The sequence below is a fragment of the Hemitrygon akajei genome, chromosome 13, assembly GCF_048418815.1.
Source record: "Hemitrygon akajei chromosome 13, sHemAka1.3, whole genome shotgun sequence".
In the NCBI taxonomy this organism is placed as follows: domain Eukaryota; kingdom Metazoa; phylum Chordata; class Chondrichthyes; order Myliobatiformes; family Dasyatidae; genus Hemitrygon; species Hemitrygon akajei.
The window spans coordinates 66,255,063-66,279,723 of record NC_133136.1 but is presented as its reverse complement, the minus strand read 5'-3'; the positions used below and the strand labels follow the sequence as shown (position 1 = coordinate 66,279,723).

The 24,661-nt window shown below is 39.8% G+C and overlaps 1 protein-coding gene across 1 annotated transcript in view; it reads left to right on the top strand.

Annotated features, from left to right (window-relative positions):
• Positions 1 to 1,650: 1,650 nt before the first annotated feature.
• nwd2 (NACHT and WD repeat domain containing 2) overlaps positions 1,651 to 24,661 on the top strand; it is a 137,929-nt gene continuing 114,918 nt past the window's right edge. Inside the window, exon 1 of the mRNA XM_073064855.1 lies at positions 1,651 to 3,200. Within this exon, the coding sequence (XP_072920956.1) occupies positions 3,050 to 3,200 (151 nt within the window). The 5' untranslated portion in view covers positions 1,651 to 3,049. The remainder of the gene's footprint in view (positions 3,201 to 24,661) is intronic.

The following is a 24,661-nucleotide window of genomic DNA, read 5'->3' as shown; positions in this document are numbered from 1 at the left end:
GTGGGACTGGGGGAAGATACTTCATAAATCACTGGAAAAATTTTGACCACTACTTTTATGGATAGCATCAAGCAGTAATGTAATACTGTTGAAATTATTTATCTGGCTTATTAATAGTCAAAATGTGATTTTTTTTTTCGTTGTTTATCCAACTTAGAACAATGTATTTTCTTTACAGCTTTCCTTAGTAAAAATTTACAGTGGGCTATAATTCCAGGGGGATTATGAAGTTTTTTCATGCTATTCCCACATTGTGACATACGTACATGTAAATAGGTGGGCTATTTAACATTAGGTGAAGTATTCTCAAGATGGGTTCTTACTCAACATTTGCACACAATGCCTGGATTAGCATCCTAGTGTAATGAGTTCAAATCCCAACAAACAAGGCGTCACGCTACATTCGGCAAACAACGGGCTCGCGTGTTAAACGGTGATGATCAATTCAAAAAGGAAATCTGAAATCTCTCAGTGCCTCGTCAGCTGCTCCCGGCATTTTGGATGAGCAATGTGGAATATGCCGAAAACATTTCAAAACCCTCTAAAGCACCTTTTTATGTTAACTTAGTCCATACTACAGAGAAATCTCGATAAAACGTCGTGGCCACGCGTTTAAAATAGAAAAGAGGGAATGATAACCCAGTGAGTGTGAGTATCACAAGGAATTACGAAAGAAAATACACTGCCAGGTGCAGAGGCGTAGGAAGAGAGTGATAAACCGTCGCATTTAACAGATTTGATGGTGGCTGCAATAGGGCGGACAGATGGGTTAAAACACTTAACGGCGGTGTACGCCGGTAAGAGTGGAACGTTTTAGTGATGATGACCTTAATCTATGATGACAAACAATACACAAAATTATCTCCAATATAAGCTTTTCTAATGTATTTCGTTTGCAATAATTTATGACTGGGTAATTACTTTCCTCAATGTCATCTTCCAATCATTGTCAATGAAAAACAAATTAACAGATTGATTCCAATTCACACAAACGATGAAAGAATTCCTAAATGCTGTTTTAATAATACTGTGTTCAGAAATAACAATTATTTGTCCGAGAAATGAATGGTCCAGGACAGCCCAGTTCAAGTCTACTCCACGATTCTGCTGCAGAAACCTTCGCGAGTTCCGTGCACGCTGCTCGCAAAACCTATCTTAAACTACAAGCGTTCCGACCAAAGGGGAGAAATGGAGTGGGATACGTGCATCCTTTTGGCAGAATTATGCCGACTCATGCCTGTGTTGGATGCTAATTGAACATGCCTGTAGGTAGAAGGGAATTCTGTTTCTTTTTCCTCGAATTTAGTGGCAAACTGGAGAACCAAAGTCCAAAGATGTGGGTTCATTCAAGCTTCAGCGGTCAATTTTCTGCCTACATACGAATGTAGGAAAGTGTCAATAAATTAGACCTTCAGTATTCCTCGGATGTTATTGTGTATCCAGATCTAAAGTTCTAACCCTGGATAAGCAGTTACAGTAAATGTTCCCTTCCCTTTGGATTTTAAATCTATTACTTTTTGTCCAGTGTTTGTGAAATATTGCTTCCCTCTATTGACCGGTTTAATATTTGCTTTACTGTGGAACATTGACAGATGTTGGGGCGCTTATTCATTTTTATCCCGTGACATTTAATTCAAAGGTGCAATCGTGTCCTACGGTTCACATATCGATTGCATTTATTAAAAATTAAACTTCACTGGAACGCGAGCCGCCGATGAAACTACTTCAGAGACCTGGATGTGACTGCGGTTGGTCAGGATGTGGCGGTGCACCTGCTGGATCCACATGTGGCTCTGCTGTAACCCATCGCATTTATACCGCGCCGCTGCTCAATCAGAATTCAGTCTGCTCCGAGAAGCAGCGTCTACTCACTCCGAGAGCCTCACGGTTCAGCTCAGCTCAGTCACATCTGGAGATTAAACTGCTCTCTGGCAGACGGGCGCTCCAGGTGACCGGCTGGCCACGCATCCGTGCGTCCGGCGGTTACTTCAGGAGACAACGCCGACGCCAGAGCTCTCAGCTGCCGTGACAAAGGGAGCTCGATCACAAGCTTCCACTACCGCCCCCCATCCCCATCCCCACGGCCACCCAACGAGGTAGTCAGTGATCGAGAGGGCAGCGCTCATCACTCCGGAACTATCCCGACTCCGGAAATCACTCTCTCAGCTTAATCTTCCAGTAAAAGAAACAGTGACCGCGGAGACGCTGCCATCGGCGAGAGGGAAAAGGCTGAGCAGCGATCGATCAGGGGCTCTGGACCCCGTCCTCGCCGAGTGAGGGGAAGGGGAATCGGAAGCACTTGCCTGCACCACCAACCTCCACAGCCCTCCCCACCCCACTTTTCCCCGCCCCGTCAAGGAGGAGCTCACCCACCTCTGATCTGAAGTAGGGAGCCGGGCTCGGCTGCAATGACAGCCTGAAGGGAAAGCCTGTTCTAGAAATCCACCACACCCCCGAGCCCTCTCCTCCGCCATTCAGCGGAGATGAAGAGCCGTCCCTCTGCCGGCGCTTAGTCCAGGGGCGCTTCCACTGCCCTCGCCCACAAGTTACCGGGCAGCTTCCACTCAGCAACCATGAGCTGACCCAATCCCTGATCACGCCTCCATCGACTTTCACTCACTTTCTTTCCCTCAAAAAAAGTACTCTAAAATAAACTAAGTTATTTCTAAGGACAAAATAATTTTTATGGTGATTGAGCCAAAATGATTTGATTTGAAATATTTTGAGCCTCAGGCATTTGCTCTGAATCGGGCGCCCACTGTTTTTATCATTGTTGCTATTATTATTGCCATTTATTGCTTTTGCAGTCGGGGTGATGTGAGGCTGGGAGCCAGTCTCACTGACCAGTTGTGACTCGGCCGGCGAAGCTCCTGCGCCTCTCGGATGGCGTCTGGTGGCCGCCTCTTGTCCCGCTTTTAATCGCCTGCTGCCACCGCTCTCGGCGAGCGTCTCGCTGCTGCCGTTCCTTTACTCTCTGCACCCGCCCACCACAAAAACCCTATTTAGCATTGAGCACGCTTGCCCCCTTTTCTTTATTATTCCAGTCAACATGCTGATGTGGTCGGTACCGGGCTCCAGGCTGCCCTCTCCCCGGGACTCGGCGCTCCGCAGGGCGGCACTGGCTGGAGCCGTGACCGCTCTCCCTCAGCATCTCCCGGGCAGCAGGAGCATCAAGGTCTTCATCAGCTGCAATCCCGAAGGTAAGACATTCAGCATCAACTAGTTTCACTTTTTAAGCCTCATCTCTTCTTCTTTAAAAGAAAACTTGTCCTAAGTTTCGCTTAACGGAAACAGCATCGTCAGGAGGTTAATCATGGGTTTTCTGTGAGCAGTAAAGCTGAAATGAGGGCTATTGGCAGTGTTTAAGCTGTTAACGTTATTTTTCCGTAAGTTGAAAAAGAAAGCAGCTTGTTCAGTTATGAAATGAGTAGCTTTTACCCCGTACGACCTGTGTGAGGCTCCAGAAATAATATGGTTTACCCTTGGTCTGCCTTCAAATGACTATTTAGTTTTGTCAAAGCTGCTAAGAAAATTTGTCTGAGGAAAAAAAAACAACAATCTAACTCGAGTAGGGTATATGCAGACTCAGCTACAGAAACCCTGCAAACTCCCTTTACTAACCTCTGAGTACTTGTTGCCAAAATTACATAGACTGATCATGCAAGAGGATGAGATAGTCATTGTTTTGACGACTTGCCTTTGGAGCATGTAATGAGAATAAATTTGAAGATAAAACATACTTGGGTCTCTTTCTAGGAAATCTGTTTGTTGTGTTGGGATTTTGGCAACTGGAGTAATAGTGTGATCTTGGCATGGCCCAGTAGCATGGAGATTGGAGCCATGCAGTCCATTGTGTGGAGTAATACTATTGTGGTGCTGAAATGGAGTAGATTAAGAACAGATTCAACAACTCAAACTGGGGATCTAATTTTACAGCTGCTAAAGCAGTATAGTTAGGTCAGGTGAGTGGTGAGTGGAGCAGCATCAGGCACATCTAAACATGACATTACAGTCTGGTGCAGATTGGGCAACATAATTGCAAAGGAGTGAACAGCAAACCATGGACAGGGCTTAAAACAGAAGAACAAAACAAGCAGATCAGATCAACTCTGCCACATTTAGTTATGGAAGGTGTGGAAATTAAGCAATGGGAGGAGCGTGTGCCATGAAATTAGTCTGCTGTGATGATAGAGCCAGCAAATGCTGCAAAAGACAAGACCAATGTACTTGCAACTCTCTTTAGCTATAAATGGCATAAGAAATGATCCATTCGTTTTCTTCCTGAAAAGACCCCATCAGCATAAAAGTCAATGTTCAGCTCTTTTGATTTACTTGGTGTACTATCAAGGAGCAGCTGAATATGCTGTATAAAAATAAGCAATGATTTGTACTAATAATCTAGTTACTGTGCTTAAGTCTTTTGCTTCAGAACTTTCCATAACTCTAACTAAGCTGTTCCAGGTTAACAACAAAACTGGGCTCTGCGCAGCAAAGAGGAAAGTTGCTACAGATTTGCTGCTGATGTTAAGCAAGATTTATTCAATACAGACAGTTACCACTTCATCAGGCAACTCCCAGTGATCTGTAAAGAAAGCAAAGGTGTTTTTAATGATACTGTCAAGAGGAATTTACACAGCAACAATTTGCTTATTGCTGTTCATTTTGCCAGAGAAACTCATTGCAAACTTGGTCCAAATAATTAACTTAACCTCGGGACAAGGTATTGCCCAGTGAAATTGAACTCTGTGGAAATTACGGGGGAAACCTTGCTCTAGTTTAAGTTATACTTAGCTTTGAAAGGACAATTGAGATTGTTGATGTACACCATGATCCCAGATCATCACTGCAAGAGGTACATCGAGTCGTATCCTTGGATTAGCTATTCTGGCTATTTTATGAGTGATCTACCCTGCATCATAAAGTCAGAGTGATTACCCATGATTGGGCACAAATTATCTATTCCCAACTCTCAGGTAAAGAAGTAGTTCCTCACTGTATATACCAATTTCAGGAATACACTGATAACTAAACTTCATGCCTCACATGTCATAAAGTCATGATCTCCAGTACAGAGTCAAATCCACTAGCATCAAAATCTTGGGATATCTATGAGCCAGAAATTCAACTCGACCAGTGGCTTCTCTGCGGGTGTGGACAATGACACAGCTAGAAGAGCTGTTGTCTCATAGCATCAGAAACTTGGGCTGAATCTTGACCTCAGATATTATCTGTGTGGAGTTTACACATTCTCTCTTTGCCTGGTTTTCTCCACCTGTTTCAATTTCCACCCACAATCTAAAGATATCCAGAATGCTTGGTTATTTAATTTGTCCCTGCTGCAGGGATGTGTGATGGAATTTGTGGGGTGGGGAGGGGGCAGTTGATCAGAATGCGAGAAAAATTCAAAACCGGGTCAATATAGGTATAATGCAAATAGGTGGTTCTGCTGGACAAAGAAGCCTGTTTCTATGCTGTATCTCTCTCTAACATAATAACTCCATCAATGTTATGCTAGAAGGGCAAGTCAATTACTCACCTCCTGATTCCCTAAGATGTTTCCACTATCTGTGTAGTTAGTGAAGCAAGGCTCTCTACTCACCATTTACAGTGAATGTTCTTGTTGCATGGATGTGAGGTTCTCACTATCATCCTCTACTTTAAGCAGTCATAGAACAAGTATTCCCTAGAATCAGTGAGATTGCTGTATTTTTCAAGAGGGCTTTGTAAGCATCTGTGAATAATCTCTTCTGTGTCACCTAGCAATTTCTTCCTTCTCAGAGCTCAGCGCAGAGTGTTTGGTGCCAGGCATGCAAATATCATGCCTTCCTGGCGAAGCCAAATTAATTTAACAAGGACCTCAGTGTAGGGGATGTTGGCTTGGGAGAGAGAACAATGTCTTTGGCTTGTTATCCTGGAAAATTTTGTGGAGAAAGCTTTGGTGCTATCTTTACAGTGTTTGAGATGCCTACTGTAGGCAGTCCAAGACTTGGAAGCTTTTGGTAGAACAGGGATCTCTGCTGCTTGGTAACTGTGAAGTTTTGTCTCAAATATGAGGATTTCAAATTTCATTGAAATCTTATTCAAAACTCATCTAAAATCTCATTAAGGTAAAATCTCAAGGACCTTTTTCCTTATTTACCAAATGCTGTGCTGAAATGTACTCAGTGGCTGCCTTGTTAGGTAAAGGAGGTACCTTATAAAGTGCCCACTGAGTGTGTTTCTGTATGTTCATGTTCTCCTACAGCTGAAGCTCATCCACTTCAAGGTTCAACATGTTGTGCATTCAGAGAAGCTCTTCTGCCCACCACTGCTGTAATGCATGACTATTTGAGTTATTGTTGCCTTCCAGTCAGCTTGAGCCAGTATAGCCATTCCTCCCTGACCTCTCTCATTAGCTTTTGCCTACAGAGCTTCCACTCACTTTTTTGCACCATTCTCTGCAAACTCTAGAGACTACTGTGCATAAAAATCTCAGGAGATCAGTAGTTTCTGAAAAACTCATATCACCCCGTCTGGCACCAACATCATTCTATGGTCAAAATTGTTTAGATCCCATTTCTTCCCCATTCTGATGTTTAGGTCTGAACCTCTTTTAACCACGTCTGCATGATTTTATGCATTGCGTTGCTTGCACAGGATTGGCTGATTAGATATTTGCATTAATGAGCAGGTGTACAGGTGTACCTAATAAAGTGGCCATGGGATGTAAGTTCACAGTTCTCGCATTTGATCCATATCAATCAGCTGCTATCAACAAAACTTGACAACTTTTTGAGTGGAAACTTTTCTATTTATAAACATAGTGATTGTGATTGCTGCTGGGTGAAAGATTATACATTGTATCACCTTACATGGCAGGAGATCATCTCCACAAATTAAAGTCTCACTTCCTGGAGAACACTGTCTTCTTCCATTATGTCACATTTATAATTATTTCCCAGACTTCTATTTGACCTTTGGAGGGCAGCTCTGATTGGTGACTGAGCTGGTCTTGTCAACAACAGGCAAATTCATCTTGAGTGTTAGGCTAACAGGTAAGCTGGCACTGGTGAATGTTATGATTTAATTGGTTATTTTATGACATCATATGCCCCTATCCTTCGCAAGTATCAGAGTCAAGCTTCAGGGTGTTTAGACACCAAGCTGTTCTCTGCTTCTACTGCCCATCAGCACAGCCACGGCCCTGGCAGGAGAATGATTTTTCTAATGTGTTATTTACACTTGAGAGATTACTGCATTCTGACACCAGCAGTAATAACTTTTAAACTTATTCAGTGAAGAAAGTTGAAATTTTCCTTTGTGATTAATGTCTGTTGGAAAATTAAACAATGTAGTTATATGCCTTTGTGATTTTAATACAGAATCAGGTGTATTATTACCGGCATGTGCCGTGAAATTTGGTAACTTAGCAGAGGTAGTGCAATGCAATACATGATAATATGGAAAGGAAAAAAATAAGTAAGTTATTCAGTTATAATAAGTATATATATATGTATATTAAATAGTTAGATTCAAAATACTACAAAACAGAGATAATATTTAAAAAAATGAGGTAGTGTTCATTTGCTCAATGCCCATTTAGGAATGGGATGGCAGAGGGGAAGAAGCTGTTTCTGAATCGCTGAATGTGTGCCTTCAGACTTCTGTACCTCCTACCTGGTGCTAACAATGAGAAAAGGGCATGTCCTGGATGGTGGGGATCCTTAATAATGGACACTGCCTTTATGAGGCACCTCTCCTTGAAGGAGGCTAATACCCAAAGAGGTGATGACTTCCTGTAGGTTTTTTTAGTCCTGTGCAGTAGGCCCCATACCAGACAGTGATGCAGCCTGTCAGAATGCTCTCCATGGTACATCTATAGAAGTTTTTGAGTGTTTTAGGTGACAAACTAAATCTCTTCAAACTCATAATGAAACATAACCACTGTCTTGCCTTCTTTATAGCTGGGACCAGGTTAGATCCTCAGAGATATTGACACCCAGAAGCTTCAAGTTGCTCACTCTCTCCATTTCTGATCCCTCGATGAGGACTGGTTTGTGTTCCCTTGTCTTACCCTTCCTGAAGTCCACAATCAGCTCTTTCATCTTACTGACATTGATGATGGTTGTTGCTGCAACACCACTCAACAAGATAGTAAACCTCACTGCTGTACGCCCTCTCATCTCCATCTGAGATTCTACCAACAATGGTTATATCATCAGCAAATTTATAGATGACATTTGAGCTATACCTAGCCACACAATCAAAGGTGTAGAGAGAGTAGAGCAGTGGGCTAAGCACACACCCTGAGGTGAGCCAGTGTTGATCATCAGCGAGGAAGTGATATTATTACCAATCAGCACAGATTGTGGTCTTCTGGTTAGGAAGTCGAGAATCCAATTGCAGAGGGAGGTACAGAGGCCCAGGTTCTGTAGCTTATCATTCAGGACTGTGGCTGGGGAAGCGGTTGCATTAACTGCAGAGTTATATTCAACGAACAGCATTCTGACATTGGTATTTGTATTGACCAGGTGATCTAAGGCTACGTGAAGAGCCATTAGGATTGCATCTGCTATAAACCTGTTGTGGCAACAGGCAAGTTGCAGTGGTCCAGGTCCTTGCTGAGGCAGGAGGTGATTCTAGCCACGAACAAGATCATAACCAGAGATTTGTGTGCTACTGGATGATAGTCATTAAGGCAGTTCACGCTACTTTTCTTAGGCACTGCTATAATCGTTGATTGTGAAGAAGGTGGAACTTGCGACCATAGCAGTAACGTGAAATTCATATCAGCAAAATGTCCCATCATTTTTAATATTAAAAGACATTTAATGGGGACAGCCTTAATGCTACTTATTAAATGAAGATGAGGGAAGTTAGGCTTCTGTAAGCAGTGAAGTCATGAGTGAAATATATAGGATTGATTCATGATATTATAAATAGTGTTCCATTTTATAGTCTGAACTTTTTTCATTTAAGTGTTATATTGTTTTATTTCCAAGTCTAAAGATTCATTGAGCATCTTGTGCTTGCAAACACATAGTGGTCTGCAGATGATGTGATAATGAAGTAGATACAGCGTAAATGTGTATCGAATTGAGTGCAATCTTGCTGATTCAGAGCACAAATGCTGTTATTTTTTTAGATTGAACTTGTGTTTATTTTTAGTAAATTAATTTCATTGAAGAATTAACAGCTACAAGATACCATGATGTAATGCAGGTTTAGCACTGACAGATTAATTGAGAATTGCTCAGAGCCTTTGAGCATTTGTTGTGTTCGAGATAGGATCATTTTCATGGTGATTAAGAAAACTTAAAGATTTATGCTGAGGGAAGTAAATGTTAAATGCAGCTTGGTGCTATTAAATTACTAAAAATATTTTGTTGGTAAAGAAAAATATCCAAGCATAATTGCAGTTGATAAATTAAATTTTCTCTGAAGTTTCCAAGAACACACTCTTTTAGACATGAATACATTTGAAGATATTTACGCACTTACGCAAATCTGTGGGAAAAGTGTTGCTTGTACATTTTTGAAGTAATGTATATTCTTAAAAGTTCTGAAGGATTAATAAAATACTAATAGGTGGTTTATATACTAAGTAGCTAAGCAACAAATTTCAAAAAATATTGGCACATTCCCAGGTAATTTTAACATATTACAAATGTATAATCAATGGACAGAAAATATCAGGACATATTTAAAATGGGTAACATGGATCAAAATCTTTCTCAATGTGTTTGGGATTATTAGATTGCTTATTAGTTGTAGTGGTAGAAAGTAAAAAACACTTGAAACTATATAAATATACTCAAAATGGAAAATAAGATCTAAAAATACTAACCCATGTTAAATCCTGTCTGCTTCCCCCTTTCTCAGAGAAACCGATAGAGGAGCGCTCATAGTGCAGGTCTAACCTACACAGGTTGTTCAGTCAGACTGCCCGGCAGAACTGTCACAATGTCCTGCTCCGTCACTGAACTCGAAGAGCCTGGTGTCAGAGCATAGTTGAGCAATTGTAGCAAGCAGCTGTCATTGTGTTCTTGACTTTGGTGTTCAGTCATGCACTTACAGAAATGCTGAACTTGCTGGCACTTCTGCCAGAAAACTCTGGCAGTTCAGCATATCTGTATCCTCTGGTTCTCAAGCCTACTGCCAATGGAAACAGTTTCACGTTGTTTTGTCTGGATTCTTTATCATCTTTCATTAAATATATTCAATCATGCTCTGGTTTGATCAATCCCACCTTTTTCAGTCATTACATGTAACTGAAATGACATTTCCTCTCAAAATAACTGAACCAATCATTTCAATTTGAAGCACCATGCCTTTTTTCCTTGCAACTTTACGGCTTACCATTAAAATTATGCTTTTCAACAGGTGATTATATTCAATGTTAAACTTCACATGAAGCAATAGACTCATTATAATGGTTTTCAAATACTTCTCAAACAGTGAGTGAATCACCTACAGAATCTCAAGGATGCAATACAGCCGGAGTGGTTGAGCACCAAGTTTGAAAAGCCTACTTGATCCCTAATAAGTCAGAATTTCAGATATAATTGTACCAATATCACAGCGCAGAATGACTCCTCAAGAAGCTCTTGTCTTTGCAAGTCCCAGGCAAAGTACGGAATAACCTTGATAATTTCATTGTAATTTGCATAACTTGGAACAGCATTTTTTAAAATTACATTAACCATGTCAGTGTATTGCACAGGTCAGCATGAATAAAATATGGTATCAGATAAAGACTTAATTTGTAACCCAGGAAATTCTACAAAGCCCACAAAATTAATTGAGCCTTTGTGAAAAACGTTTGAGAAAAATTGATCATGTTGCTATTAAGAATGGTGAGAATATCATTACCAGGGCAGTACTCCTACAAAGGACAGATTAAATGCATTGGAATTTAGAAGGATGAGAGGGGATCTGATTGAAACATATATGATTATTAAGGGATTGGACACACTGGAGGCAGGAAGCATGTTCCCGCTGATGAGTGAGTCCAGAACTAGAGGCCACAGTTTAAGAATAAGGGGTAGGCCATTTAGAACAGAGATGCGGAAAAACTTTTTCACCCAGAGAGTGGTGGATATGTGGAATGCTCTGCCCCAGAAGGCAGTGGAGGTCAAGTCTCTGGATGCATTCAAGAAAGAGTTAGATAGAGCTCTTATAGATAGTGGGGTCAAGGGATATGGGGAGAGGGCAGGAATGGGGTACTGATTATGTATGATCAGCCATGATCACAGTGAATGGCGGTGCTGGCTAGAAGGGCTGAATGGCCTACTCCTGCACCTATTGTCTATTGTCTATAAAAGTTGAACTACAACCCTATAGTGCTGACTCTGACCTGTTACTTCTTTTCAGAAGTTTCCTGTAGCAACCATAGAATTAGAATTGGTGGACTTCTTACAAAGAGAAAGCTGTAACTCAAAAGGTTTGATACTTCGCATTGTAAATTGTGCTGATGGACAATAATATCATTATGAAATGCTAGGCATGGTAATATAATATAGTGCTACCTATATTACTTACCGGTGTGGAACTTTGCACAACCGGGAATGCCCAGTCCCCATGATATTTTGAACAGTGCTTATCAGGGAATGTTAATGCATTCTTTCTGAAGGAATAGATATGCCTTTGAGTATGTAGCATGTTTGAGCTGTACTATGAACTTACGGCATATGACACCTCTATACAAAGCCTATGCCCTGCCGTGATTCAAAACCTTCAGAACAGTTCTTTTGAGAATCAGTGTTCTTAATCTTCAGTTTGAAACCTTGCACTCTAATGAACAATTTTTTTCCCCAAAGGGAGGATTGAAATGAGCAAAGATGTACGTTCATGCTTAAGTAATGCTCCTGGTGCTTAAGCTAGTTGGGATGCTTTTGGGAAACCCTTAGGAAAATGTCAAGAATATTAAACTCGAGCAATTTTACATATCCAAATGTGTCTTATGTACCATGTCATATGACGTGTGTAATCATGCTAAGGATTAGCTGTCATTTCTAAAATATATATTTCAGATGATGAAACTACCTTTCTAACATCAAACAAGGGATATTACAAAAATAATATCAATGCTTTATGCTCTCAATGCCTGGCATCACTTTGGATTTGTCCTTTTATTGATACCTCAGATCCTGAAAGTAGTATGTTAATTGTTGGTATTGTAATTGACTCATTTATTTCTTGGTGCTCTTCGTGTTGTCTCTATTGAAACATGGAACCATATTGAGAGTAATTCTAGGCCTGTGACAATGTCATCTGAGAACACTTGGGAGGGAGTCTAGCATGGGCAACATGCAATGTATTATGCACTTTGTCTTGCTATGAGATCTGTCTTAGCAAAAGCTCCTAAAACATCAAATAGAGGGTTTGCTTTAGGCAGATGGCTATGAAGGTGAATGTATTTCTTATCCAATGGTCCAAGCTGCCTCTGAATTTGATAGCCAGGAGCATGGATCATTGTCATTTCAAACCCTCTTCGACCAACAAAGATAAACTTAAATGGGATATGGTCTACATTTGAACCATCAATGAAGAATTTAGGTGTGTCTGGGAATCCCGACAATGGCTCAAAGCAGAAGAGCTCCTTTAACTTTATTTAGTAACAGGCCTCCACTGTAATGTTGCACCAATGTTTAATGATCTACATGCATCTCAAACTGAGAAACAAACTGTATATTACAACACTGATTATAGTTACTGCTGCACCTGCAACAAACTTGTCTGAACTGTGGTTCCCCACATTGGAAGCTGCCCGATGTATGAATTGGATCAGATTTTGTTTAAAACCATCAAGTAGTAGAAAAAATGTTGCTTTTAATGTTACTGAAACTTTCTGCTAATTTTCCATCTTTTGTGGTTTTATACATCATTGTGGGTTATTGTATTTTAGTTTTAGTTCACTTTTTAGGATGACTTAACTGATTTTCAGCCTTTTTCCTGCCCTTACTTATCACAAGAAGACAATGGAAAGAGATACATAAGCCTTTTAGTCAAGGGTGGGTAGAAGCTAAGAGCAAGGTTTGGAGTAGTATATACTAACTATTATATAATGTTATTTACACCAGCACTCTGTCAGAACAAGCCAGGGATACTTTTGAATATTGTGATGTATAATTTTCATCTTCATCTTGACAACTTAAATAAATAAAAGCAGTTGTGAAGATATTACTTTGTATACATACTCTCTTCTATGGAGAATGAGAGTATGTAGTAAGTAACTGGAATGATTCATATTTGATTAACAATATGGCAATATCTTTACAACACAACATAATGCAACACAGAAGCAGATCATGCCTGTGCAAGGCCTATGGTAGGGCCAGGTTTTTGTTGCTTCCCTCATAATTTAGCATAACTTTTCCCCTTCAGTTAGTAATCCAGTTCTCCTTTGAACATTACTACTGAATTTGCTCTCACCTTTCTTCCTGGAAGACATTGAAGATCACAGCAGCTCAATGCGTGAAAAAGAACTGTTTTCTGGTGTCACCTCTTCTTTATGCTTCTCACCTTAAACCTGTGTCATAAGGATATCAATCACTCTGGCACAAGAAAGAGGTTCCCCTAATTTGCTCTTTAAAAATATTATGTGAAATTTTCTCTACTCTGTTGATTAACATAGTCACTCCATTTATTGAAGCTTCTCTTTTCAATACCAGACAGGTAAATTATTCTGCACTTTCTGTAATAACACTTCCTTCATAAAATTTGTTATGCAGAAGAGAACTCAATACTCCAAACTTATGTATGAGCCAACATTTTATAAATATTTAGCTTTAACTCTTCTATTTTGTACTTCAGACGCTGAATAAAAGAGAATGTGTAAGCATGAGCTATAGGAGCAGGAGTAAGTCATACACCCCCTTGAGCATGTTCTGCCATTCAGTATGATAATGGCTAATCTGATCTTGGACTCAACTCCACTTCATGCTTGTCAGATTCTTGACTCCCTTGTGGACAAAATAAGATCTATCCAACCTTTAATATATTCAAAAATATATTAAATTCTATATATTCTCTGGGCTAGAGAATTCTAAAGATTCAGGGCCTACTTACTGACAAAATACTTCCTCATATACATCTTAAATAGGGGTTCCCAGTCCAAAATTTGCCTACTTTTTCTGGATTTCTCCACCAGGTAAAGTATCCTTTAAGCAGTTATATTTCAAGCCACCTATTTGTTTGAAATAATATTACTTCACAAATCTACCAACAATAAATCCAACAAAACCTTTTAACTGCCTTCACAGCTCATCCTATCTCATTCACAGATTTATGAGCATGCACCCAAATCCTCTCAATTCATAGAGCAATGCTAAGATTACAGCATTTTGTTCTTATTGCCTATTCTCATTCCTTCTACCACTGTGATTTATTTGCATTAAATTTCATCCATTGCATGTCTGATCGTGTCAGCAGTCTACAAATTCCAAAAGTCTATTGCTATCTTCCTCATTGTTAATTCATTCTTCATGCTAGATCCAGTCACTACTGAGACAGACAGTCCAATCTATTGGTAGCAGTCACAGTTATATGGTGCTTACTCTGTATCTATTATGTGCAAGATGCTGGATCCTTCAGATAAGCTAACTGCTGAATTTGATCAGGAGTTCAACAAGGTCAATCGGGGTGAAGGAATGGCCGCTCTGCTGGTGAGATTTGCTTAGGAAATAGCCAGTGACTAGAATTTTGGAAGATCTTGCTCTGTGCATGCCAAAAAGAATAATGATCCAAAATCTAAATACCACCCAGTGTAGAGTACAACTATTCACCTTTATTCTCAACATCTGTCTCTCGGCTAATTTTATATCTATGCTGACACTGTCCCTTTCATTCCAATGTTATTATTGTGACTAACAAGTCTATTATGCAGTGCTTTGTCAAATGGGTTTTGAAAGACTATAACATCAATCAGATATTCTCATCAATCATTTTGTTACTTCAAGAAATAACTTGATTAAGTTAATCAATCATATGTCATTTTGAAATCTACGTTGACTTTGATTTATTACCTGAAACAAAATTAATTAGCTTTTTAAAACATATTAGATTATTATCTGTAAAGTTATCCCATTGCATACTGCTGACCAAATTGCCGATGTTTTTTTTAATATATAAACAGAGATGCTTCATTTGAAAACTACCATTCCTTTGATAACCTCCCCTAACTTAAGGAGATTTGGAACAGTGTGACCAGAGTCTCTTCAGTTTGTATCCTTTCCACATTAATTCAGCACACATCCTACATCAAGCTGTTGTTTTATTTCTATTTTGATGTCTGCAGCCTTTTAAGTACTTATCATTTTATCATTCTTATGTTATTCAGTATTGCTGCAGTCCACTCCTTTATAATGAAATTGGCAGCTCCTCTTTAGTGAAAACATATGCAAAATACTCATTTAGTAGCTAATGCCATGCCATATGTCTCCTTTCAGCTCTCTCCAGCCTTCTCTTCCTTTAGTTTTAACTAATTATGCATTCATAAAAGAAGCTTGTTTCCTTCATCTGTTAGCTGCTTATCAATTCTCACTTCGTCTTTGCCTCTCGTACTCCCGTTTTTAGATCCTTTCTCTTCTGCTCAGTTCTTTATTTGACTGGGACTAAATCTTTGAGCACCCCATTAGCAGCACTAAAAGCACTGTAACAACATAAAGAAGGTGGCTCATACACATTCTGAAGGGAAAATAGGGATAGGCAATCACATCACTGCTGGCCTAGCCTGGAATACCCATGCACTATAAAATAAACAAAAGAAACATAGATGCTATGATAAACCTTATTTTAGTAAACCATTTTTCTATCTAATTTTAACCTGGAGCAGATGTGATGGGCTAAATGGCCTAATTTTGTTCCTATATCTTATGGTCTTCATCTCCGTCTAGGGAACCATAGATTTATATGGCCTTCCTTTTTCACAACATGGAAATCTGCCTATAGTTTGGCCTCTTTCTTGATATTTATTATTCTTTTGCACCATCAGTCACTGAAATTAGCTCTCCTTCTGCTAAGTATTTTAACATTTGCTAATCCCTTGCATTTTTCTTTAATTATTCTAAATCTAATAATATTTTGAACCTTGCACCAAAGCCTCATCCATTGAATTCATGCTCCAGAAATAGATCCAACATTATATCTTGTCCATTTTACTTGGCTATTTCCTTGGAGATTAACATGATTCACTTCCACTCCAGTTCTGTGCATAATGAGGTGGATGAGAAGGCCAATGTGGGATCTGCAGACTCTGTCCAAATGGGCCAGATTATTCTCGAAGCATTCCCGTGTCTTCCTGATGAAGCTTGGTATAGGGTGTTCACTTTAGGAACCTGGAGTCAAATAGACAAATAATGTGGCCTGCCTATCAGAACCAAATGAGCATAGCTTGGAAGTCAATGCAACCTCCACCTCAACCCCTCCACTCCACCCTGAGCAACATTGAAATTTGACCAAAATTGTCTGTGACAAGACCTTCACTTTGAGCCACTTTCAATTCGTATCACGTTCTCAAAAAAACATTGTTTTTAAATAATCAAGAGCTCAGACAATAATGTCAAACAATTGACATTATTGTTACAACCCCAGTGACTTTGAGGTTACAGACGTTATCCAATCTTGGATGTTTCCTATGGACTGCACACACTGATGTTGATGGCTATGTATCACATGATGAAGCAGGAGTGTGGTGACATTTTGCAGCCAGCTCCCAAGGGAACAATAAAATATTCCTGCTCCTTCCTTTCAAAACTGAAATTCGCAGCCACAATGACTGCAGTAACAAACAATGTTTAAGCCATTTAGCTACGTAGCAAACTTCAGAACACTAGACAGTCCCACCAGACTCAGCAGAATAGACCACCCAGAAGGTAAGTTAGGGAGGCCTCCATTGTTCCAGAAATTGGGGATGCCAGGGAGAGCTTCAGATATGACTGAAGCTTCGCAAAATGGGATACCACCCCACAATTTCACCCCCCCCCCCCCAACTAACCTGACTAATGGGCAGTCATTAGAAATCAAGATAGAGGACCTCAGAGCAGGACTATATTCAGTGAATCATCCACAGATCTGAATCAATGTAACACTATCACTGCCATCTTCATCAAGGTCTGTGTAGTCTTCCCAGACCAGAAGCTGCTGATGAACCAGGAAAACTTTTTGCTGAGAGCTAGTTCTGTAACGTTCAGGGCTGGTGATCCAGAGACCTACAGGAACTCCAGACCCCTATAAGAACTCCAGGCATGACCTCCTTGTGAGAGTTAAGAACCAATTCCAGATTATATTTTAGACACAAATAGGCAATCCACTCTTGTGACATGACTTCCACGCCTTTATCTCCCACAAGGCAAGAATGAAAAGTATAAACATCAGTGATGCATTTCTCCCCGTTAAGTTTAAAGCTTACTAAATACCTGCACTGACTATCTAGCTTGAGTGTTCAGGAACATCTTCAACTTCCTGTTTCAGGGTTCTTACATTTCCAACTGCTTCAATCTGGCATTAATTGCTCCAGTGCATAAGAAGAGAGGGGCGAACTGCCTCAATGACAAATGTTTCCCTTAAACACTTATATAGAAGATAGAAATCTACAGCACATTACAGGCCCTTCTGCCCACAATGTTGTGCTGACCATGTAACCTACTCTAAAAGCTGCCTAGAAACTCCCTACCACATAGCCCTCTAGTTTTCTAAGCTCTCTTAAAAATACCCTATTTATCCGCCTCTACCACCATCACTGGCAGTGCATTCTACACACCCACCACTCCCTGTATGAAAAATTTACCTCTGACAACCCCTTGTACCTACTTCCAAGCGCCTTAAAACTATGGCCCCTCATGTTGGCCATTTCAGCTCATCCTAGATAATGAAGTGCTTTGAGAGGTTGGTTATAGCTCGAATCCTGTCTCTGCAAAGCTCTAAACAGACTTGATGGGCCAAATTTTACTCTTGTGTCTTATGGTCTTATGTTTGTTATGTAAGTAATGTACAGTGCTGCTGCAAAACATCTCACTTTCGAGATACTTTGGATATGTACGTTCAGGGCAATAAACTTGAACTTGAGCTCTGGTCCTTAACTTCATGAGGTTTTAGCCACTTCTTACACAGTGAGAGAACAAGTTAGGGTGAACAAGCAGATGGGCCCTATGCTCGCCACCCCTCTATCTTTTTTCTTTTGATCTCTCCAGCAAGGTCAAGTCTTCACACATTTCATTATACTTTCAATTCCACGTGTGTCCTTAACAGATTTACTTGGTACCACAGCCTCATGTCCTTCCTCAGTAAATGTCTTCACCACTTACCGCCTACCAGCCTCTGTCTCAACCCTCCTTTCCCACTCTCTGTCCTGATGTAGGATCTCAACTTGAAGTTTCGACTTTCTCTTTGCTTCTCCAGATGCTGCTTAACCCACCGAGTACTTCCAGCAGTTTATTTTTTGCTTCATTATTTCTTTAGTCAATGCCAGGCTTTGTCTGGCCACCAGATCCAGTCATCCTATATACTTAGTCAATATATATCTTTATCTTTATCTTGGTACTATTGTACAATTCAGCTACACTTTCTCCACAGTTAATATTTCACAGTCATTAGAGTGACCATTCAATGATTAGGCAATACACTGCACTTGTTTCTGTCGCTAGATATTTTTAAATTAACATGGATTCTATGTTAAGCAATACTAAATCATATACATGTAATTGAGCATGCTGAAAATTGCTACTTCATCACAATTCCTCACTTCGATCCCAACATATTTAATATTATCAGGATCACTCTAACAAAAGATACAGAATCTGAACTTTCCACTGCATAGCATATAACCTTCGATACATATAACATATAATTATCACAACAACTTACATTAAAATAAACAATACTAGTTCAGGATGAATAACTAATTAAAAAAACATTGTCCTTAGGGAGCCACTTATTGAAGATATCCCAAATAGAAAATGGGAAATCATCTGGAAAATGGAAAGCTGATGAGATTTGGCTGAACAGGATGCAGGTTTTGTCATGACCCTCTTCAGTTCTCCATTGGATCTTTGAGTGCTTCCATGTCAAAGAGTGAACACTGGTTAATCTCTATCGGAGCTATTGCCTGATTGTAAGGTTTCAGTTCCCATATCCCTCTTTGGCATCCCATTTAGCTAAATCACATCAGTTTTCCCATTTTCCAGACAATATTATTCAGCTTTCAAATGGGCCACACATTCAACATACCGTACTGTTCCAGACTTAATTTCACCTTTTCCAGAATAGCTTGAACTGCTGTGTGAACCCATAGAGGTACTCAGCCAAAATGTTGCAGGTATAGATCCAAGTAAATGTTCATGCAATAAGCAGCTTATTTCAACAGCTACTTATTCTGTCATCTGAGGTGACCAAGTTGAAGGTAACTTTAATGCAATTTCTTCTACTATTCTCCCTTCCTTGACCACTTCTACTCAGCACCCTGTTTTTCCTGTCCCTAGTTAAACACTAGAGGACATGTCAATGAATATTTGTAATGCACACTCTTGCTCCTTGTTTGAAAATGGACTGTTTCCTCAACCTATAACATCACAGTGAAGTTTCTTCCCTTTATCTGTTGTGCTAAGGAAGTAGGGTTTTTCTTTCTTTGTACTAACAAGGTCCATCATGCAATCCTGTTTTGACTCTCATTCCTATCTTTATCTCTGCCATCAAATAGCAAAGCTGAGGTGTGTGTGTGTGTGCAATCTGAATCTGGATTGGGTTCAGTCCAACAAAGTAGGTGAAATGTTGAACCAAAAGACTGCTAGCAAATGTGTTTCACACACTATGTATAACTTCTCCACTACTCTCAGTACCCTTGAGGTGTACGCTGCTGATCTCAGCTTCCCATGCTTTTCTTGAAATAGCACAGCTGATGTAACCTTTACTGTTGCATACTCCTAAATATAGAATGGTTTGCCTTGCTACACAGCTTGCTTTGCAGGTTCCTGTTGGTATTTATTTCTGGCCATTCCCAGGATTTTCCCTTCTTAGTCAGTTCATATAAAGGATTAGCGTCTTCAACAGAGCCTTTTCTGTAATCAAAACACAACCAATCCTAGAAAGGGTCTTGGAGCCATTACAGCTTCTAGTGAAGGAACACTCTGTATAGCTTGCTTTCTATCCTCTTCAATCACTCCCTGCCCCTAACCAAAGTAACTTGCCCACTGTTTTCCTTACCTGTGTTTTCTTTGGGTTAAGACTGAATAAGAACCTTCAAGAGTTCAAACAATTCTGTCAGTTCCTCTGCACGCTCCTTTGAAGTCCAGATTTGTAATCTAAAAATATTGCCTAACATTGGATTGAACAGTAATAATTTAAGAAACCCTTTAGTTATTCTGCTTGCCTCTGATGAAAAGTGGAAGGACAATTGCAGAATCTCTGGGATAAATAAGTTCACAGGTGCTGTTGCCCCTGAAATTTGAAAGCAAATATGCCGACACTCTTTTTGCTAATGGTATTGACCAAAATCCATTACTGATATCGAGAAATGTAAAAATTTTATTATATGAATGTTGCATCAACAAGGACATGGTTTGATTACCACTTTTGAGGTGTCGAATTTGGACATTTTGTTCCATTACTGATAGTTAATCTCCAAGACCTATTTGGTTCCTGTACTAATCACATCAAAGAAATTATAGTTACCACCTGTCTCAGTGTTGTACTAAACACCACCCATCTCAATTCCCCTTGCTCCACCAAACCTTCTGTCACACAATGAACTTCATCGTTATAGTCCTCAGATACTAGGAGGTTAGAGATATTATCCAATGTGCAGTCCTCACAGTTTTCTTATGGAGCTGATGTTATCTGAAACACTGGTCATAAGACTTCTGCAGTTTATGGTCACTCTTTCAGAGTTGAACAAGCTGGTGTAAACTAGCAGGTGAACCCAATATCTATCTCTATCTCTAACTCTCTCTCTCTCTCTCTCTCTCTCTCTCTCTCTCTCTCTCTCTCTCTCTCGCGTGCGCGCACACACAAACACCACCCCCCCCCCACCCTATTTTGGTCAGTAAGTCAAGTCATCATTATCTTATCTCAGTACCAGGGTTTTGTTCAATTGCATTGACTGTACAGTTCATCTGTCAAATAGTCATTAGAGTGACCATTCCTTGATTCAGCAATATACAACACATCTCTCTGCATTTAGAGTTTTAAAAATTAATAATGATACCCTAAGCCATATTTATATATAGGGAACACTAATATAAGCACCGTCCTGATGAGCCACAAAGGCTCGGGACAGGACTTTGACTTGACTTTGACACTAAATACAGCTACATTATCGCATATTCCTTGGGAGCTGTTTCTCAGCAAAGGCATTGCCAATGAACTCTACTACCACATCTGGGACATCAACACAGTCTTTGATTGTCTGAGGAAAAGAATGTTCTATGATCAAAGTCTCAAATCCAGCACAAAGCTCAAGGTCTAGTGATCCCCATCCTTCTGTGTACTTCAGATGCATGGATTCCCTACAACAGGTACCTCAAAACATGGGGGAGAAACAAAAGAAGCAGTAACAGGACACTTTGAGAATATTAATAAGATTGGGTATAACTGACATGGATATATGAAAGTTTTACAAAGACATTGGAATATTTTTTAGGCTGTGACTAACAGAGTAAATATGGGCAACCAATTGATGCAGCATACTCTGTCTTTCAGAAAGCCTTCAATAACATACTGCACAAGAGATTATTAGTCAAAATTCGGACTTGCAGTTTTAGAAGTAATATATGCGCCTGGATTATGGACTAGCTAAAAGACAAATGAAAATAGAAATTAGAAATAAATGGGTCATTTCAAGTCAAAGGCAGGGTTTGGGTGGCTTTGGGGATTAGAATGAACAATTCTGAAGTTCCACTTGCCCTGTATGCTGATGATGAGGGATCAATTTGTAACATAACTAAATTTGCTGAAGATATATAGCTAGGTGGCAGTATGGGCCATGAGGAGAATGCTGAAAGGCTTTTGGAGAAGATAGACAAGCTATATGTATGGGTACGGACATAGCACTTTAAATATAATGTATAAGTACTATATGTATGGTCATTCAAATGACATCAAAATAGAATTTTTTAGTTTTAAAATGTGAGTGTTTCAAAGGTGTTTATTATACAGAGAGACAAAGTTGTCCAGTTTACTTATTTAATTACATATTATATAATTCCTATGAAATGTTCACAAATCTGAATTGCAGCCATGAATGGCGATCTCACATAGCAGCAGATATCTGCAGCTCCACGAGAGCCGATAAATCCGTTCAGCTGTTTTCCCAAACATGCATATGTATATACCGACTGTGCGCAAGTCCGGCTATTCATAAACTGTGGAGTACCTGGTCTTCATTCAAGAGAATTCGAGTAGATGAGTAGAGGTATCTTGCTTCATTTATATAGAATCCTAGTGTGACTGCAATTGCAATGTTGTACACAGACCTGGTCTCTTTACCAAAGGAAGGATATACCTGCAATAGAGGGAGTGCAGCAAAAGTTAACCAGATTGATTCCTGTAAATCCTAGATATGTGAGAAATTAAGCAAACCACAAGTGACCTTTTCCGTCTAGAGCTTCTAATTATTTCCTTCACAATTGACCACCATGAAAATTTGTCCTAGACATGAATCACCAATTTTTGCCACTCAATTTCCTTTCCCTTTGATGGATGATAAAAATAAACAGTACCTGGATAATGTATTTATCTTAATTGTGGCCACATCTTTCTCCATTTGCCACTTGAATCATTATTATTATCTGTTATTTCCTCATACTACATTACCCTTTCCCCACCTCATTCCCCCTTCTCCTCTGACACTTTCTACTCATCATTCGAATGCCTTGGCTCTCATTAAAGTTATCACTTTGTATTATAGAACCCAATATCATTCTGATACATCCTCATGCTAAGGAGAGAAAAATATTAAATATGAAGGTAAACTAGCCAATAGAATAAAATAGGATGCCAAAAGGTTTTATCAGATATATGAAGAGAAAAGAGAGGTAAGCATGGATATCAGACAGCTGGAAAATGACTCTAGAGAGATAGTAATGAGGGACAAAGAAATGGTAGATGAACTTAATAAGCAGTATGCCAGAAATTCTAGAGCGCGGAGGACAAGAGTGTAGTTGCTAATACTAAAGAGGGTGCTTGGAAAGCTGAATGATTTGAAGGTAGATAAGCTACCTGACTAGATGGACTACACCCCGGGTTTCTGAAAGAGATTTTGCTGAAGAGATTGTAGAGGCATTAGTAGTGATCTTTCAAGAATAATTAGATTCTGAAATAGTTCCAGAGGACTGGAAAATTGAAAATGTCACTCTGCTCTTTAAGAAGGGAGGAGGGCAAAACACAGGAAATTATAGGCTAGTTAGCCTGACCTCAGTGGTTGGGAAGATGTTGAAGTCTATTATTAAGGATGAGATTTCAGGATGCTTGGAAGCACATGATAAAATTGACCAAAATCAGTATGCTTTCATTGAGGGGAAATCTTGTTTGACAAGCCTATTGGAATTCTTTGAGGAAATAACAGGCAGGATTGACAGAGTCAGTAAATGTTGTTTACTTGAATTTTCAGAAGACCTTTGACAAGCAGGAAGATTGGCTGACTAGCAGGAGGCAAGGAGAGGAAATAAGGGGCTCCTTTTCTGGTTGGTTGGGGGTGACCAGTGGTGTTCTATAGCGATTGGAGCTGGAACAGATTCTTCTCATGTTATAATTGGATTTGGATGAATTGGAGGCTTTGTGGCATGAGAGAGGGTCCAAAGGAATTTCACGAGAATGTTTCTGGGAATTAACATAGAAGGAGCGTTTGATGGCCCTCCCTCCTCACCCTCTGATTTCCCTCACCACCCAACTCACCTCATCCCCTGACTCACTGTACTTTAGAGGAATGAATGGGGATCACACTGAAACCTACCCTGGATCTAATATTGAGAAGTCTATTTAAGAGTGGACGTGGAGAGGATCTTTCCTATTATGGGCAATTCTGGGACTAGAAGATACAAGGACAACCTGTTAGAGCAGGGGCACCGAACCTAGGGTCCACAGACCCCTTGGTTAAAGGTAGGGTTCTCTGGCATAAAAAAGGTTGGGAACCCCATGCTTAGAACAAATATGAGAAGAAATTTTTTCTTTCAAGGGTGGCGAATCTGTGAAATTCATTGCCACTGATGGTTGTGGAGGTCACATCTTTGGGTATGACTAAAGCAGATTAGTAAGGGCATCAAAGGTTGTAGGGTGGAAGCAGAATGGAGCTGAGAAGGATAATAAATCAGCCATGAAGGAATGGCAGAGCAGACTCGATGGGCTGAATGGCCCATGGTCTGCTTCTACCCCTCAATATCTGTATACTGAGCATTTATTCATCCAGGTTGAGTATAATACCCGTTTGTACAGTATTTGCAGTATTCTCTCTCCTTTGATTTCACTGACTTCCAAACCTATCTTGATATTTTACTTCTGTTAAATCTGGAGATGATATTATCCAAGGAATATTTGGAAGTCAAGAATGAGGCGTAAATCTTGTAGTTACAGCCATCTGATAAGACGTTCCTAACAAAGTAATAATACTCATTAACTGTACTCTATGAACAAAGAGCTGAAGAAAGAAGACAAAGAATGAACAAAGTCATATTCATCTTTATACCAAAAACAA